The 18,674-nt window shown below is 42.1% G+C and overlaps 1 protein-coding gene and 1 long non-coding RNA gene across 2 annotated transcripts in view; one reads left to right on the top strand and one right to left on the bottom strand.

The window, feature by feature from the left end:
- Positions 1-7,213, bottom strand: part of SUSD5 (sushi domain containing 5) — a 67,155-nt gene extending 59,942 nt beyond the window's left edge. Inside the window, exon 1 of the mRNA XM_074943259.1 lies at positions 6,914-7,213. Within this exon, the coding sequence (XP_074799360.1) occupies positions 6,914-7,013 (100 nt within the window). The 5' untranslated portion in view covers positions 7,014-7,213. The remainder of the gene's footprint in view (positions 1-6,913) is intronic.
- The window catches only part of LOC141981634 (uncharacterized), a 38,969-nt gene continuing 22,868 nt past the window's right edge, over positions 2,574-18,674 (top strand). Inside the window, exons 1-3 of the long non-coding RNA XR_012637869.1 lie at positions 2,574-2,710; positions 6,526-6,573; positions 6,860-6,975. This is a non-coding gene — a long non-coding RNA (uncharacterized LOC141981634). The remainder of the gene's footprint in view (positions 2,711-6,525; positions 6,574-6,859; positions 6,976-18,674) is intronic.

Raw genomic sequence — 18,674 nt, 5'->3', positions numbered from 1 at the left:
TAGATAGATGGAGTTAATCCTTTTGAATTGATAACCTCAGGAGGTTCACATGTTCATTCTGCTTTAGATAGCCTCCTGGAGGTACAGCACAAAAGGCATAGCCCATGGGCTGAGGAGGCAAAGGTGGCTTTAAGCCATCAATATGGCTCTGGCATCAGTTAGTTAGCCACAAGGTGTTCTGTGCACTCAGAGCAGCCCAGAACTCCTCTTAGCATTCTGGTGCTATTCCCCCACCCTTTCTTACTTCTAACATGCTTCCGCACATCTGATCTCTGTCCCACCATGCTCCCACACCAGGGCTGGCCAGGGGGACTAGTGTGGAGACAGAATCCCTCCCTAAATTTTGCATGCTTATTTTTAGCCTGTTCAAACTAGTCACCTCTCTTTGGCCTAGAAATTGATCTGGAATTCTTGTGAAACTTTCTCAAGAGATTTCATGTACTTCTTGGTTCTGGCAAGTTCAGAAATACCGTGAGAATAGTCTTTCTTGCAGTATTTTGGTACTTCCTCTTCAGGTCCCAGCTGAAACCAGGAGGAGTAGAGACATAAACAAACCTTTTTCTAACCTCAAAAAGCTCATTTCAAGTTTTGGGCAAAAATTTGGGTCTCTTCTTCCAATCACTAATCAATAGTAATGGCCTCAGTGCTTTAGTACTCAGGCAAGATTCCTTCTTGAAGTCAGTAGGAGTCTAGCCTTAGTAAACAGTGCAAGACATTAATATTTAATGACTTTCCATTTACAGGCAATGTTTTTCTATACTAAGAGCAGCCAGTTAGATATAGTTGGGAGCATTTTATAAGAAAAGGTGTTATGTCTAGGACCTTTAGAATTTCACAGCACGTAAAGGTCTATCCTGATAGCAGGTATTGTTGGATTCTGTGATGTATGTCTCTCTTTGTGTATGTAAAACATAACAAATCCCATTGTAGTAGATGCTGATTTCTGCTGCAGATTTTTTGTTTTCTCTGTCCTAATGCATAAGACAACACAGTTCACAAAAACACGAGCATATGTATCAAAATTATTAAGTATTTTAAATGGCCTTTGTTTTTGACAATTGTAGTGTTCTTGATGCTTGATTAATTTGCTGCAGTTTGCATCTTATAAAGCAAAGGTAAGTGAGTCGTTTTCACAGTCATTGCATTGGTTTTTTAGCCTCTACTGTAAATGTACTGATATTATTACACTATTCTGTTTTTAGCTTTTGATCTGTTGGAAAAAGAAAAGCTTTGCCAGAAGCTGGGACTGGACGACAGGGAATGGAGGATCGCTCAAAATTGCCCTGTTCATTCCCTCTGAAGCATTTGGCACTGGCCATTATCAGAAAACAGGATACTGGGCTAGATAGACCATTGTTCTGATCCAGTATGGCCATTCTTATGTATGTTCTTATGAAAGTTATTATTTATTATTTGATTAGCATGAATAATATATTCAACACCCTGTAGCGCACAAATGTAAAGATAATATCTGCCCCAAATAGTTTACAGTAAAAATAATGCATTCTGATATATAGAAGACATGGTGCCTTGGAGTATCCAGAGATATATAGATTTTAAGGCCAGAAGAGACCATTATGATAATCTAATCTGCCCTCCTGTGTAACAAAACTTAGCTTTCATCCTGTGACTCCTGTCTCCGGACCAATAATTTGTGGCTGAACTAGAATATGTCAGCTAGAAAGACATCCAATCTTGATTCAAAGACTCCAAGAAATGGAGAATTTACACCTCATTCCTTAGTAATCTGTTCCAATGGTCCTTACATGCACTGTACCTTATTTCCATTTGAAATTTGCTGACTTTAACTTCAATCACTGAACCTTTTTATGCCTTTGTCTGATAGATTAAAGAGCTCTCTACTTCCAGACATCTTCTCCCTCTGCCGGTGATTACAGACATAATCAAATTGCCCTTACCTTTTCTTTGATGAGCTAAATAGATTGAGCTCCTTTGGGTATGACTTAAGGCCAGAACAGACTTTACATTCCTAACATTTCTAAGATAAAAAAAAGCCAAAAATAAAACAACAACAATAAAAAACCCTTTTTCTTTGACCAATACTTTTCAGGCTTTCTTTATGCATTAGAGAAAAGCAAAGCAAGAAAAGCCATAAACTTAGCATTCAAAAAATCCTTTGCAGCTCATTTTTATAGAGGGTTCCCAACCATGGAGCAGTTCCATTGAACAATAATACAGCCCCTTTCCTGCTTAATCTCCAAAAACCAGTAGGCCAGTGGTATGGATTCCTCCAATCCCACCCCCAGTTTGTGCCCATCCAACGTAGACCTGCTGACTCCCCAAAAATGCCCACCTAGTTTGCTGACCCCATGACCTGATGCCAGCAGGCTGGTCCCATAAAGTTATATAACCTGATGAGTCACATCAAACCAGAGGTGGTGACCATTTGGAAATGGAGAGAGGTACATTTTGTGGGGGTCATTATTCCATCTGTAGTGAGAAAGCAATTTTATTGCTGTTTCTATGGCTATGGAGTACAATGGCCTTGGCTGTAATAGCAAGGGTGGAGCGTTCAATTACAGACAGCAAGATTTTGGCAATTATCAGCTGTGCTTGTTCATGAATGGAGAGTTTATTTCTGTAAGGATCTAAAAGGATTGATTGCTTCTCATTTAATTCAAACTGCTTAAAATATTGCATAATTGGAGAAATAGCAAAGTGGGAGACCAACTCTGCAATTCTTACTCAGGTAAATTCAATTTTACGTTCTGTTTTACCATAATAAGGGCTGGATTTTTATTTATTTATTGATGCAGCTGACAAACTTATTTTCTGTGCTTTGTAAATGGAAACCTGAATTGCTTGCGCGTGCTGCTCATGCACAAGTGCCTGGAGATAATAAAACAAAAATAGAATCATAGAGTTTGAGGCCAGAAGAGACCACTAAACCATCTAGAATAGGATAAAGGAAAATTCCCATTCATTCTCGTGGGTTTGATTTACACCCTAAATGTAAAGAATCAGTATCACTTTTTTTTATTATTATTATTATTTTACATTTTTTAAAAATCATTTCCCCTTCCATCTAAATAGATAAAAGCAACAGGAACCAAGTGCTCAGGAGGGAACTGGGAGCTGCCTTTGTCACAGCTTTCTTAATCCATTTTCAGTACAGGAAGTTGCTTCTTATTACTTTCCCCTTATTCTTTGAAATGTATCAGTTTTTCATCTGTCCATTAGTTCCTCTGGCTTTTTTGTTTACTGATGGTTCCATAAGAAGAAACCTCACATTTGAAATAGTGGGGTCTAACCTGCACTCTGTGTGTGTGTGTGTGTGTGTGAACATTAATGACAGTTTTGTAAGCACATATTGAGATGAGAATACTCTCAATTGTATTTGAGAAATGAACCAAAACCCCATATTTGAGTCCCACAAAGCCTAATTTTAGAAACATTAGATATGGTTTGAGGTCAGAATTTTGTAGCTCAGGCCAGTGTCTAATTGTGTCTAACTTTATGGATTCAGAATTCCTGGAATTTCTTCCACTTGCAGTCTATGTACTGACCCAATTAATGAAGTGGATGTAACACAAAACTTAAAAAATAAAATTACTTCTTGCTGGAGCAATTTTGCAAGCTTTTGCCAAAAGTAAACTACTGATGTTCACTTCAATATTATATTAATTGTACTGATTAATTATTGTCATACTGTTACAACATTTTGTTCATCTGACCAAATGTTCTATGGAAAACTACTGTTGGTACATATGGACATTTTGGCAGCTCTGAAAAAGGTAAAACAGAGAGTAAAAGTGTTAATTCTTATACAACTTCCACAGGGCCTGATTCATTTAACTCAGTGTAAATGCAAACTCCAGTTACTCCCCATTTATACTGGTATAGCTGAGGCCAGTCATGATCATAATGACATAGCTAGAATCTCCGTCTTTACAAGGGTGAGGGTTAGAGTTTATTTTGATGTGCAGGTAGTTGTACTAATGCAAGCTATCCATGTAAATTCTTGTACATTCCCTCCATGTACAAATCTGGAATCTACCTGTGATTGTCATGGATGAACAGCCTAAGGGTTTAGTTCTCTACTTACCCTTGTTTTATTCTGTAGTAACTCCACTGACTCTAATGGAGTTGAAATACTCCTGATTTACACCAGTGTAAATTAAAGGATAAATGGTCTTAGGGAAGCTTCTAGCTGATTGACCTCAGTCCAGGTGCCATTAGCAGACACATTTAGGCTATGTCTACACTACACAGCTTTCAGCAACAGGGCTGTGTCACTACAGCCGTGTCGCTAAAAGGCACACAGTGTAGCCGCTGTTTGTCACTCTCCTGCCGACAAAAAACTTCCACCCCCAACGAGCAGTGCTAGTGTTGTCAGCAGGAGAGTGCTCCTGCTGACAAAGAGCTGTTCACACTGGTGCTTTTCGTCAGCAAAACTTTTGTCTTTCTGGAGGTGGGGGTATTTAAAACCTCTGAAAGACAAAAGTTTTGTTGTTCAGTTGCCAGTGTAGACATAGCCTCAACTTATAAAAGTCACACAGAAATCCTAAATTATATTTTATTTTAGCTTCTACCTACATCTTCATGGATTCTAGCTACACCACGTCCATGTGTGTTGTGGTAAACTATTAGTCAAAAGAGATCAAAAAATGCTTGAGGCTTTACACCTCTACCAGGCCTGTATGATCTCTAGTTATATTGTCTACACTATGTCATTATTTGGATGTCAGAGAATAAAGCCAGCGTCTCCCTTAGGGAAATATATTGTAACAAGTTTCTGAGGTTTGCCTATACAGAGACCAGGCTTGGTTTCATGAGGTTTTTACAAAGTATACACTAAATCCCCTGAGCAGTTTGCAAAACATTGTTATTTTTTGTTAAAAGTAACAAATATATATATATTATCCAGAATTGTTCCTTGTCATGTCACCACACACATCTGCAGACCTTACAGAGCAGGAATTGTCTGTAAAATTAAATTTTCATCTATAATTTTCACAAATGAGAAGATGGTTTCCTGTTCAGGCCAGTTCAGAATCTATTATGAAAGGAAATATTGTTCCTGGTTTATACTCTCAGATTTATTTAAACCTGGCAATTCTACATAGTGACATAACTTCACATAAAGTGATTTCTCAGCATTACAGGAGTTGGCTTAAATCACGATATTAAGAAAACACTTTGAATAGCTTGGTAATAATGAACCAACAAGTTTTACAGAATGTCATTTAGAAGAAGTTAAATAAAAATGGAGACTATTTATCATTTTATAATAATGCTTTGCACTTATATTGTTCTTTACATCTTCTTCCCTGTAATTTTTAATTATTTTACCATATCTATGTATATTTCATGTGTAAGATGGATGTGACAAACTATTGAATGCCCATTAAAATATGTCATGAACTCCCTTAAGTAAGCCTTTAAAAATGGTCACTGAAATACTGTTCAACAACATTTTTTCCTCTCTGTGTAAAAGCTCCGAAGCTTGTCTCTCTCACCAGTAAAAGTTGGTCCAATACAAGATATTATCTCACCCACCTTTTCTCTTGGCTATCTCAGAGGAGGTCAGTTTAGGATGGAACCAGAAGCCAGTCATTCCAGACATGCAGTAAGGTCTCTGGGATAGCTACCACTGACTGATACTTAAGAAAAAGCTTTCTTAACCAAGCAAAATAATTATTCTTTTCTCTGTCTCCATGTTTCCAAATATAGTGAAGTATTTTTTCTCCCCACAAAGCAGTTTTGCTATAAGAGGTTCCTTCACTAAAACTGGAATTGCAGTTTTGCAAGCTGCAGTGCTTTGAAAGGATGTGACCTTTCCTTCTTCATTCTTAACTCAATTTCATTGTCACCAAATTTATGACAGTGGGTTCTGCTACATAAACCTTTATTATACACCGCATGCAATAAACGTACACATGCAAGGAAAGTTTGTCTCCATTTTTTCTTCCTTCTCTTATTTCGATTATCAAATGAAATAAATGAAAATCGAAGACAAAAAACTGAGACGAAATATTCTCGGAGCAAAATGAACACATTCTTGTTATTCAATAGTGTTTGTCTTACCATCCTCTGTAATCACATAGCAAACATCAGTGGAATGAGGTTAGTGTACTTAAAAAACTGAAATCAGGCATAACTCTACCCCGATTTTGAGCATGAAGAAACAAGCGTGGCCATTCAGCACTGCTCTCTCCCAGGAAAACAGACTTGTTTTTAAAATAAATCATATTCTTGTTAAGGCAGTTTGATCATTAATTAATCAACCATTAATTAAGGTGAAATAGTTAAAACTGTACAGGCTTTTAGGAAGGAAAAGCATACAGTCCATTCAGATTATTGTCAAACAGCAAAACGGATCATTTCAGGGTAGCTGGTAGCTGGTGCTTTCAGCCAAATTCATGTTCCATTGAAATCACCTCGCAGTGAAATGAAGAAATTTACGCTCATGCAGTAAGGTTGGCAGATGTCTTGAGCGTGTGTAGTAACGGAGAGAAGACGGTACAGGGGAAAGTCTTTGACTTTTGTCTTCCTGTTTTTCAGATACCTGATGCTTACAACCCAGAGGGACCTGTACTGAGGAGATGTCAAGTTCGGTATTTGGGGAGACATTACTGTTTGTGGGAGAAGCTCTCTAAAATTTAACTAATTCTTCTTCTTCTTATCCTGCCTTTTTATTATTTCCCCTGGACAAGTTCCCTGTCACATAATTTTGTTCTAATAACATAATCTCATCTTTATGAGATCTTAATTCCTTTCTCTGTTTAACCCCAGGATATTTGGAGAGTTTCAAAAAATAGTCAAAATCAGACGTTCCTTAACCCGGAATGGGGCGTATATTTAAGTTGTTTTTGTTTAATTTTTGTTTCAATAACAGCATACCAATCGGATTCCACTAATACTAACTCAGCCCGAACTGCATTGAACTCACCATCAGCCTCAACAGAGACGATCTGGAGGAGGAAACAGACAGATCCCATGTACTGGAAAAAGGTGAGTGTGAATCTCTTAGAGCCTGGAGCCATTGCCATGCTATTAAGTCCTCAGCCGCAGGAGGTTGGCTATAAAGGGATTTTATTTCCTCTATGAGCCTCAGTCGCAGGATCGGTGGCGGTGATGATTTCAGTGAGCACTTTCCCTCGGCAGGATCCTGCGTCTTGGGCTTGCACGAAAGGAGGGAGGGATGGGAAAAGAAAGGGAAAGAAAGAGGAATCGTTCGCTTGGCTGCTACAGTGAGAGAGTGGAGGGGGAGGAAAATGTCCCGCCAGCTGGGTTTGGGGAGCGGTTTTATCTGGCCCAATTCTGCAGGGCAGTGCACATGGAGGACCGGTGTTAAAAGTCACATGGCGCTGTCAGTAAATACTTAATGGGTCAGAGTGGAAGAAATATAAAAGCCCAGAGGGAGAGAAAGGGGGAAGCTGCAAGCATCAAGCAGGCGAAATCCCTGCCTGAAAGGAAAAGGGGAGTTAGATAGCGGGTGGTGCTGTGAGTGGTGAGTTCACGGAGGGGCCTTTCGTCTCTGGAGATTTGGGTTCAAATGTATGGAGATTGTGTGGTCGGCACCGCATAATCATCACCACGCAGTTTGGCAGCCTCAGCTCAGAAGAGGTCCAGGTCTGGGATAGCAAGGGGTGCTGTTATCAGGGCTGAGTGCCTGGGCTGAGCAGCGTGGATTCCTAGGGCTGGAGCAGCAGGAGGGATGCTGCAGGTCAGGCTGAGGTGAATTGATTAAATTGTGTGGGAACCCAGGACTGAAAGGGCAGAGCAGAGGCTAGTGCAGGTCAGGAGCCAGGTGCATTCTCTGGAGGTCTGGAGGGGAGGTTGGGGTGAGGGCTGCAGATCAAGATAGAAGTATATCAGCTAGCTATGCACAGACTAACGGGTTAGGGCCGCTCGGGAATGAAGGCCACGCACAGAGCTTTGTGTGGGAAGATTGCAGCTTCTGTCAGCACTCTATGTCCCTTACTGTCAGCACTCCTCGGTCCCTTATTCTCCCGCACCCTAACACGTGCCCAAATAAGACTAAAAGGAAGCCCCCAGGAATGGATGCAGACCGAAAGGGACTGACAGTTGTGCCAGGAGCCATTTCGTGAAATACATAAACGGCACATAGTTTCGTGTTGCTATTGGAACTGAGCAGAGCTCAGAAATGTTGTTTTTCATAGTCTCGTTTGGGGATGGGTTTTTTTCAGCTTCTTAAGATTCCCCTCCCTCCCCCCCCCCCCCCCCCCAGACATGTGAGGTTGGGCAGGAACGCGCAAGCCTGCTGGAGAAACGGAGAGCCATCGAGAGAGGAAACTGCAAGCGGAGGCTAGCGCTGCCTTCCCCCTCCCCCAGTGTAGTAAATGAAAGGGGGCTGATACCTAGCTGCAGTGCAGACTACGTTGCTACTGTGTTGAACCTGCAGAAAGTTATTTTCACAGTCTAGTTGGAATGGCTGAAGCTCAAGAGTCTCTGTGTGTGAGCTTCAAGGGAGACTTTGGTGCTGGATGCCCTAGAAATACCTTAAATAGAATGGATTTGATTAATCTAGATACATAATGCTCTCCCTCAGCATTCTCTCTCTGCGCCTCTCTCTCTCTCTCTGGCGTGTGTGAATTTATCCTTGCAAAGGGTTTTAGATTGATAGCTTTGAAGTCTTCTATTTATGCACAGAAAACACATAGAAGGGAGCTTCTCTACATTGCTCTGCCAAGCTGTCTCAAACCTAACCTGGAAGGACAACCACCACTAGGGGTTAGAAGTTAGGTCAGTTTCCTGCCCATTCAGTCCTTGGCCTAATGTCATTATTTGATAACTTTATTTATTACAGCAAATGTGTGCTAAATATAACAGATATTAATGTACAACATGATAGCAAGGGGGAAAAGAACCTTTTGGAGTTCTTTGGATTTATTCATTTGATTCTTTTACTAATGATGTAGCTACTGAAATAAAACAAACCTGATATTTGCTATTTGTTAACCCTCTAAAGGAGCCTATATTTTGGTAGTCTTACTCATGCAAAAAAAAAAATCCTATTGGCCCCAAAATACATGCATAACTACAGTGTGCAGGATTTGGCCATCTGTCTTAAGACAGAACACCAATGTTTAGGTATAAACTATTTAAATTATTTCAGGGGGGAGCGTGTATATATATATTTGCCTTCTTGGGAACTAGTTTCTCAGCCTGGAATTTTTAAAAAATTCATTAGAAAGTATTAAATTTTAGATCTGCATGAGATAGTAAATAAATGGTATCCTGTACATTTTTAATTTTAAAATCTTTAGATTCTTAACAAACATTCTATTAAACTTTTAAAATCTTTTTGTGCCAAAGGAGAATAAGCATGCCAGTCTGTGGGTGGGTGAAAACAAGATCAGTAAAAAATTCCTTCCTGGCTCCTGCCTCCAAAAGAGGATTTTGCTACTCTTTTAAAATGCTAAATTGAGGATCATCCATCAGACCTGCAGAATTGAGGTGTTACTTGTTTAGTGTGCTGTTAAGCTTTTAAGTATTCCAGAACAATATACCAACAGTGATGATTCACATATATAGCTACATGCAAATATACAGTGCTTAAGTGATATATAAGAACTAGGTATTATTATTAGTAATAATAATAATATTGAGGATGTCCCATTGGTAAAGGGCCCTGGCTTGTCTCTGGGCAATGCAAAGAGTCAGATCACATCTGGAGGAAACAAGAAGCTAGGCTTCACTATGTCCTAACACATGCATATTGTTTTATTGTCAAGACATTTTATCTCCAGCACACATCTGTTAGGGCAGTGGTTCTCAGCCAGTGTTACATGTACACTTGGGAGTATGCAGAGGTCTTCCAGGAGGTACACCAACTCATCTAGATATTTGCCTAGTTTTACAACAGGCTACATAAAAAGCACTAGCTAAGTCAGTACAAACTAAAATTCTATACAGAAAATGACTTGTTTATACTATTCTATATACTACACACTGAAAAGTAAGTACAATATTTATATTCCAGTTGATTTATTTTATAATTATATGATAAAAATGGGAAAATAAGCATTTTTTCAATCATACTGTGCTGTGTCACTTTTGTATTTTTATGTCTGATTTTGTAAGCAAGTAGTTTTTAAGTGAGGTGAAACCTGGGGTACATAAGACAGATCAGCCTCCTGAAAGGGGTACAGTAGTCTGGAAAGGTTAAGAGCCACTGTGTTAGGGCATGTCATAACTTGTACCTTCTAGCCCTTCTCTCCCCCTTATTGGGCAGCCTTTATATATCAAAACCCTATGATTTTCTCTCTTCCTGGTATAGAATCATAGAAATGTAGGGCTGGAAGGGATCTCAAGAAGTCATCAAGTTCAGGCCCCTGTGCTGAGGCAGGACCAAATATATCTAGATCATCCCTGGCAGGTGTTTGTCTAACAACCTGTTCTTAAAAACCTCCAATGACAGGATTCCACAACCTCCCGTGGAAGCCTGTATATAGCATTAGTAGCAAAGACATATCTCTTTTGTCCATTGCTAGGAGAAGGTGATCCATCATGTTAAGGTCTTTCTACATGGTGTGGGATGATCTAATCCAGAATGAAAGGTGTCAAAAATATAATTGTTTCCAGATGGGACTGAAGCTGCTCAATCACCATCTTCTGAATAACCTTTCCCAAAAAGGGAAGATAGAAGGCAAAAATATCAAGAAGGCTGAAACAGTTCATTTACTTGGTCATCACTATATTAGTGAATGGAGACCTCAAGAAAGAAGTGACATCAAGAATAGGAAAGGCATCCACAGCATCCACTAAATTCAACAACATATGGACATGAAAGATACACAGTACCAAAACAAAACAGAATTTTCAACTGGAATGCAATCTCAGTGCTAACGTATGGTAGCAAGAGCTGAAGACCTATTAAAATGTTATCTAGAAAACCAGATGCCTTTGAAAACAAGGGTCTGTGAAAGATTCTAGTCCTTGGATGGAGAGATTTGATCACCAATAGGGTGACCAGACAGCAAGTGTGAAAAATCAGGATGGGAATAGGGGGTTGTCATAACCATACAGCTAAGGGTAGCCTAGAATTCCTCCTTACCTGTAAGGGGTTAAGAAGCTCAGATAACCTGGTTGGCACCTGACCAAAAGGACCAATGGGGAAAGAAGATACTTTCAAATCTTGTGGGTGCTGGGGGGGGGGGGGGGAGGCTTTGTTTTGTGTGTTCTCTTGGGAAGTAGAGAAGCATCAGGTCAGAAAACTGCTTCTATAAACCATCCTAAAAGTCTCTCATATTACAAAAAATGTAAGTAAAAGCCAGGCAAGGCATGTTAGATTATCTTTTGTTTTGCTTGTGAATTTTTCCTTTGCTGGAGGGAGGTTTATTCCCATTTTTTGTAACTTTGAAACTATGCCTAGAGGAAGTCCTGCTGTGTTTTCAAATCTTTTGTTACCCTGTAAAGTTATTTTCCATCCTGATTTTACAGAGGTGATTTTTACCTTTTTTTAAAATAAAATCCTTCTTTTAAGAACCTGACTGATTTCTCTATTGTCCTAAGACCCAGGGGTTTGGGTCTGTGATCACTTTGTAACCAATTGGTTAGGATATTATTCTCAGGCCTCCCCAGGAAAGGGGGTGGAAGGGCTTGGGGGGATATTTTGGGGGAATAGGAACACCAAGTGGTCCTTTCCCTGATTCTTTGTTAAATCACTTGGTGGTGGCAGCGTACCCTCCAAGGGCAAAGAATTTGTGCCTTGGGGAAGTTTTAACCTAAGCTGGTAGAAATAAGCTTAGGGGGTCTTTCATGTGGGTCCCCACATCTGTACCCTCGAGTTCAGAGTGGGGAGGGAACCCTGATAGGGGTAATAGGAGCCTATATAAGAAAAAAAAAAACCAAAATTGGAACTGTCCCTAAAAAATCAGGACATCTGGTCCCCCTAATCACCTATGAGGAGATTTGAGAAATAGTAGTTTTTAGTAGTTAGACAGAGGAATAGAAGCCCGGAAGAGCTGGATTCTATTCTTGATTGTGTCACTGACTCTCAGTGTAACTTCATGTAACCTGTCTGGGCATCTTAATCGATAACTTAGTAATATTTCATTGTTATTGTGGCAAATTTTTACCTTCTGAAGCCTCCAGCATCAGCAATGCCAGAAACAGGATATGAGACAATATAAAAGTGCCTGGCCTTGGATGGCAAATCTTATGTAAAGGGAACTGAAATATCCAACAGACAATGCAGCATTTACATACAAGCACTGCAATGGTGGACATATGGATCCTAAGGGATGTGGAGCCTGTGTGCCTGAGGTACTCGGAAAACTCTGGTAGTACTGTACAACTATTGTATGCATTGATAGTACTGTATGCTGTCAGCTGAAGGTTTTTTTGCAGCTATATCCAAGCTTCTAACCCCCAAAACCAGATGAGAGGGATGAGGGGGAGAGAAAGAGAGAATGATTTCTTTGTTTATAAAATTTGAATTATTAAGCAACAGCAATGGAGACAAACATTTTTCAGTGTGTGGCAGTCAGCAGCAGTCTTTTAGCCACAGGGAGCTTTTTATTTTATTTATACAGAGTGTTTGCACCTCGTTAAATGAAAAGCAGGAACGTGCAGAGGTACCTAAAAGTAATTCAGGGAGCTGCCAAAAATAAAATAAAAAGGCATGTACCCCAGTTTGTGGGTGGTGTGGTGAAAACTGTGTTATGGTTCTGTGAGAATGGGTGTGATTCTTACACTTACATCATGTTGTGCAGGTCAAAGGACATCATGTGACAGGCCAGGACCCACATATAAATCATTGCAATGCAATGTAAACTGTAAAAATCACACTTCATTCCTGGAGGACTGAGCAGACTCAGGGAGAGAAAGCAGAGGATGCCAGGCCAGTAAGCAATAATATTAATAATAATCAATAATTACTAAAAATATAAAGTTCACATGTTTTATTGAGATCAGTTTAATCTGCTGAAGAACATAAATGTACAAGACGCTATCAGGGTTATTTTGTTTGTTTGTTATTAGATTTTTACTTTGCTTTCCTCTCCATTGTTTATAATATCCTCTTAGAAGGTTAAAAGAGATGAAAATCATGCAGCGTTTTAAAAGGTACTTTATTTAACCCGATTGTATCCCCTAGTTCTGTGCACCCTCTGCACATGAATTTCCTCCTCCTGTGTGGAGGTTGGAAGGGTCAGCTACCTCTATTTCATTGTTTCCCCCTTCCCTAGGCCCCGGAAAGGGATTCATTGGGTTCTGGGGATGAGCGGAGGCAGCAAGTGAGTCAGACGAGGAGTGGGCAAGTCAAGGGGATGCATTGCATCCTCCCACTTCCCCTGTGTAACAGTCAGGGCAAAAAGGTAATACAGTTTTGGGCAGGTCCCAACTAGAGCTGGTCGGGAATTTTCTAACAAAATGTTGTTTTGTTGGAAGATGCTGATTCATCAAAACCAAAACTTTTTGTGGCAATATATCAGTTTCTATGGGAGGGTTCCTCAGCTCCAGAATGGAATTTCTTGTCACAAGGACCAAGCGTGAGAGAGAGATCAGAACAGCCAATAATCCAGTGGTTAGGGCACTCACTGAGAAAATTTTTGAAAGGTCTCAGTTTCATCTTGATGCAAAATGGCAAAAAAAAATATGGAGAAAACCATTTTTTACCCAGCTCTAGTCCAAGCCTTGCTGGGAATCCCTTTAAAGGGTCTGTGCGGTGTGGGATATGTGGGCATAGTTTTTGATTGCAGTAGTCTGTCTACATAGCACCCCTGCTGCGGCACAGAGATGTGGAAGTGACTAGAGACCCAGAGCCAGCATGAAGCCACACCTTCCTCCCTAAACAATTGGGGAGAAATATCTGGGAGGAAACTCTCAAACAAAGTATTTCCAGTTTAGCTCCCTGCAGCTACAGGCTTTCTTGCAAGAGGAAGCTATGAGGGCCTCTGTTACAAATTTGGAAGCAGCATGCTCTAGTGGTTAGAAAATAGGACTAGGAGTCTTGGGGCATAAAGCACGTGCAGGTCGTCTGCAATGGGATGGATTTTTGCCTTCAGTTTCTCAATCAGCAAATTGAATATGAGTACTGTCATGGATGGATATAAACTGTTCAGGAAGGACAGGCAGGGCAGAAAAGGTGGGGGAGTTGCACTATATGTAAGGGAGCAGTATGACTGCTCAGAGCTCAAGTATGAAACTGCAGAAAAACCTGAGTGTCTCTGGATTAAGTTTAGAAGTGTGAGCAACAAGGGTGATGTCGTGGTGGGAGTCTGCTTTAGACTACTGGACCAGGGGGATGAAGTGGACGAGGCTGTCTTCCTGCAACTCACGGAAGTTACTAGATCGCAGGCCCTGGTTCTCATGGGAGACTTCAATCACCCTGATATCTGCTGGGTGAACAATACAGCGGTGCACAGACAATCCAAGAAGTTTTTGGAAAGGGTAGGGGACAATTTCCTGGTTCAAGTGCTGGAGGAACCAACTAGGGGCAGAGCTCTTCTTGACCTGCTGCTCACAAACCGGGAAGAATTAGTAGGGGAAACTAAAGTGGATGGGAACCTGGGAGGCAGTGACCATGAGATGGTTGAGTTCAGGATCCTGACACAGGGAAGAAAGGAGAGCAGCAGAATACGGACCCTGGACTTCAGAAAAGCAGACTTTGACTCCCTCAGGGAACTGATGGGCAGGATCCCCTGGGAGAATAACATGAGGGGGAAAGGAATCCAGGAGAGCTGGCTGTATTTTAAAGAATCTTTATTGAGGTTACAGGGACAAACCATCCCGATTTGTAGAAAGAATAGTAAATATGGCAGGTGACCAGCTTGGCTTAAAGTGAAATCCTTGCTGATCTTGAACACAAAAAAGAAGCTTACAAGAAGTGGAAGATTGGACAAATGACCAGGGAAGAGTATAAAAATATTGCTCGGGGATGCAGGAGTGAAATCAGGAAGGCCAAATCACACATGGAGTTGCAGCTAGCAAGAGATGTTAAGAGTAACAAGAAGGGTTTCTTCAGGTATGTTAGCAACAAGAAGAAAGTCAAGGAAAGTGTGGGCCCCTTACTGAATGATGGAGGCAACCTAGTGACAGAGGATGTGGAAAAAGCTAATGTACTCAATGCTTTTTTTGCCTCTGTCTTCACGAACAAGGTCAGCTCCCAGACTACTGCACTGGGCAGCACAGCATGGGGAGGAGGTGACCAGCCCTCCGTGGAGAAAGAAGTGGTTCGGGACTATTTAGAAAAGCTGGATGAGCACAAGTCCATGGGGCCGGATGTGCTGCATCCGAGAGTGGTAAAGGAGTTGGTGGATGTGATTGCAGAGCCATTGGCCATTATCTTTGAAAACTCATGGCGATCCGGGGAAGTCCCGGACGACAGGAAAAAGGCTACTGTAGTGCCCATCTTTGAAAAAGGAAAGAAGGAGGATCCTGGGAACTACAGGCCAGTCAGCCTCACCTCAGTCCCTGGAAAAATCATGGAGCAGGTCCTCAAGGAATCAATTCGGAAGCACTTAGAGGAGAGGAAAGTGATCAGGAACAGTCAGCATGGATTCACCAAGGGCAAGTCATGCCTGACTAATCTAATTGCCTTCTATGACAAGATAACTGGCTCTGTGGATGAGGGGAAAGCGGTGGACATGTTGTTCCTTGACTTTAGCAAAGCTTTTGACATGGTCTCCCACAGTATTCTTGCCAGCAAGTTAAAGAAGTATGGGCTGGATGAATGTACTATAAGGTGGATAGAAAGTTGGCTAGATTGTCGGGCTCAACGGGTAGTGATCAATGGCTCCATGTCTAGTTGGCAGCCGGTATCAAGTGGAGTGCCCAAGGGTCAGTCCTCGGGCCGGTTTTGTTCAGTATCTTCATAAATGATCTGGAGGATGGTGTGGATTGCACCCTCAGCAAGTTTGCAGATGACACTAAACTGGGAGGAGAGGTAGATACGCTGGAGGGTAGGGATAGGATACAGAGGGCCCTAGACAAATTAGAGGTTTGGGCCAAAAGAAATCTGATGAGGTTCAACAAGGACAAGTGCAGAGTCCTGCACTTAGGATGGAAGAACCCCATGCACCGCTGCAGACTAGGGACCGAATGGCTCGGCAGCAGTTCTGCAGAAAAGGACCTAGGGGTTACAATGGACAAGAAGCTGGATATGAGTCAACAGTGTGCCCTTGTTGCCAAGAAGGCCAATGGCATTTTGGGATGTATACGTAGGGGCATTGCCAGCAGATCGAGGGACGTGATCGTTCCCCTCTATTCGACATGGGTGAGGCCTCATCTGGAGTACTGTGTCCAGTTTTGGGTCCCACACTACAAGAAGGATGTGAAAAAATTGGAAAACGTCCAGCGGAGGGCAACAAAAATTACTAGGGGACTGGAACACATGACTTATGAGGAGATGCTGAGGGAGCTGGGATTGTTTAGTCTGCGGAAGGGAAGAATGAGGGGGGATTTGATAGCTGCTTTCAACTACCTGAAAGGGGGTTCCAAAGAGGATCGATCTAGACTGTTCTCAGTGGTAGCTGATGACAGAACAAGGAGTAATGGTCTCAAGTTGCAGTGGGGGAGGTTTAGGTTGGATATTAGGAAAAACTTTTTCACTAGGAGGGTGGTGAAGCACTGGAATGTGTTACCTAGGGAGGTGGTGGAATCTCCTTCCTTAGATATTTTTAAGGTCAGGCTTGACAAAGCCCTGGCTGGGATGATTTAGTTGGGGATTGGTCCTGCTTTGAGCAGGGGGTTGGACTAGATGACCTCCTGAGGTCCCTTCCAACCCTGATATTCTATGATTCTATGATTCTATGAATATAATACTACTCACCTTAGAACCTCATGGATTCTGTTGCATTTGCCAGGGAGTTCACCTCATGCACCAGAATTGTGCTCCAGCATCTCAGTTTTCATTTTTTTAAATAATAGTTTTAGTCCTTTTGGTTGCATACAGAACTTTGAAAATGCAAACAAAGCGTAACCAGTGCAGTGATGCTCACCAAAGTCTGCACACAGCCTGGAACAACAGCCCCACAGCTGTGAGCTGCCCCAATCAGGGCTCTGTGGACTCTGCAATGCCCCGCTTGTGGAATCTGTGATTTTTCTAAGAATTTGTGATATATGCCTCCCCAAACACCTGACATTTTGTTTCTTTGTGTTCCTTCCTTGCTGGACCTTCCTGCAGCAGCCTCTTGCTCTCTAGCTTTTCCTATGAAGGGGAGTTAACCGAATCATAGTGCATGCTCCCTGACTCTGTTCGATGTCCTCTGCTCCTCGGCTCCTGCCAGGGTGGCTCTACCCCTTCATGAAGGGGTTTCTAAGATCACTAATGCCCTGTGGCAGACCCCCCTCTTCCTTGGCCCCATCTCTAAAAGGGCCGAATGCAAGTACTTCGTGCCAACCAAAGGGCATGAGAACTTATACTCCCACCCAGCCCCCAATTCCCTTGTAGCTGAGGCAGTTAACCACAAGGAGAGGCAGGGACAACCTGGGGCCACCCCAAAAATAAAGACTTGAGGAGGATGGATCTTTTTGGATGAAAGGTTTATTCGTCTTCCAGCCTTCAGCTGAGAGTGGCCAACCACGAATCCCTCCTTGGCCAATATGACTTCAATATGTCAGTGAAGCCATGGCCAAGTTCGAAGGGGCGCTCCCTGAGTCTTCCAAGAAGTAGTTCAGAGCGATCCTCAATGAGGGCATGACCTTGGCCAGGGCGGCCCTTCAGGCGGCGTCAGATGCTGTGAATGCTGCTGTCCGCACCATGGCTTCCGCTATCTCCATGTGGCGAGCCTCTTGGCTGCTCTCTCTGGGTTGTCTACCGAGGCTCAGCAGTCATTGCAGGACCTGCCCTTCGACGGCTGGGCCCTATTTGCAGAAAAAACAGATAGCAAATTGCATGGCCTCATGGACTCTGGCACCACCCTAAAAACCCTGGGTCTCTGCGTCCCAGCCCTGGTGCGTAAGCGGTTCAAGCTGCAGCAGCCACGGGGCCAAGGGAGTCAGCCTTGGCAGGACCAGCCCCATAAATGAGCCAAAGGCTACAAGCACCTCCCGAGCCACCCGCCTCCACCCTCTGCCCAGTCGGGCTCGACCTGTAATAATCAGGGGGCCAAACGGTCTCATTGTGCCACAGAGTGCACAGACCCTTGCCTGCCTCAGTGGGATGTGATGAGGAGGCTTGATATTTGTAAATTGTTTTGAAATCTTTTGAAGAAAGGTATTAATAAGAACACTATTTTGCGCTTTTATAATAAATCCTTAAATTATGAAAACTGAAAGTTTTTTAAAAATCTAATTTATTTTCCCCCGTTGATTTCTTTTTTGCATTTCACTCAGCATGGGCAATGAAACTAGAGTAACAAATGTTCTTTCAGGTGTAGTGGTTTGCTTTAAGGAATCCTTTACTTCTCATTAGCAGAGTTAATGCTGCCCTCTAGTGCTGCACAGAGCACTAGGAACCGGGCCTGTATTATAGCAGAAAGAAAAGGAGTACTTGTGGCACCTTAGAGACTAACAAATTTATTTGAGCATAAGCTTTCATGAGCTACGGCTCACTTCATCGGATGCATGCATTGTCAAGGTGCCACAAGTACTCCTTTTCTTTTTGTGGATACAGACTAACACGGCTGCTACGCTGAAACCTGTCATTATAGCAGAGTGGCAGTTGGCTATAGTTAAGATTAAGATTCACTTACTGTTTAAAAGACAACTGTTCTAAGTAGGGTGACCAGATGTCCCTATTT

This window comes from Natator depressus, chromosome 2, assembly GCF_965152275.1.
Source record: "Natator depressus isolate rNatDep1 chromosome 2, rNatDep2.hap1, whole genome shotgun sequence".
Taxonomy (NCBI): domain Eukaryota; kingdom Metazoa; phylum Chordata; order Testudines; family Cheloniidae; genus Natator; species Natator depressus.
This window is presented reverse-complemented; position numbering and strand designations above follow the sequence as displayed.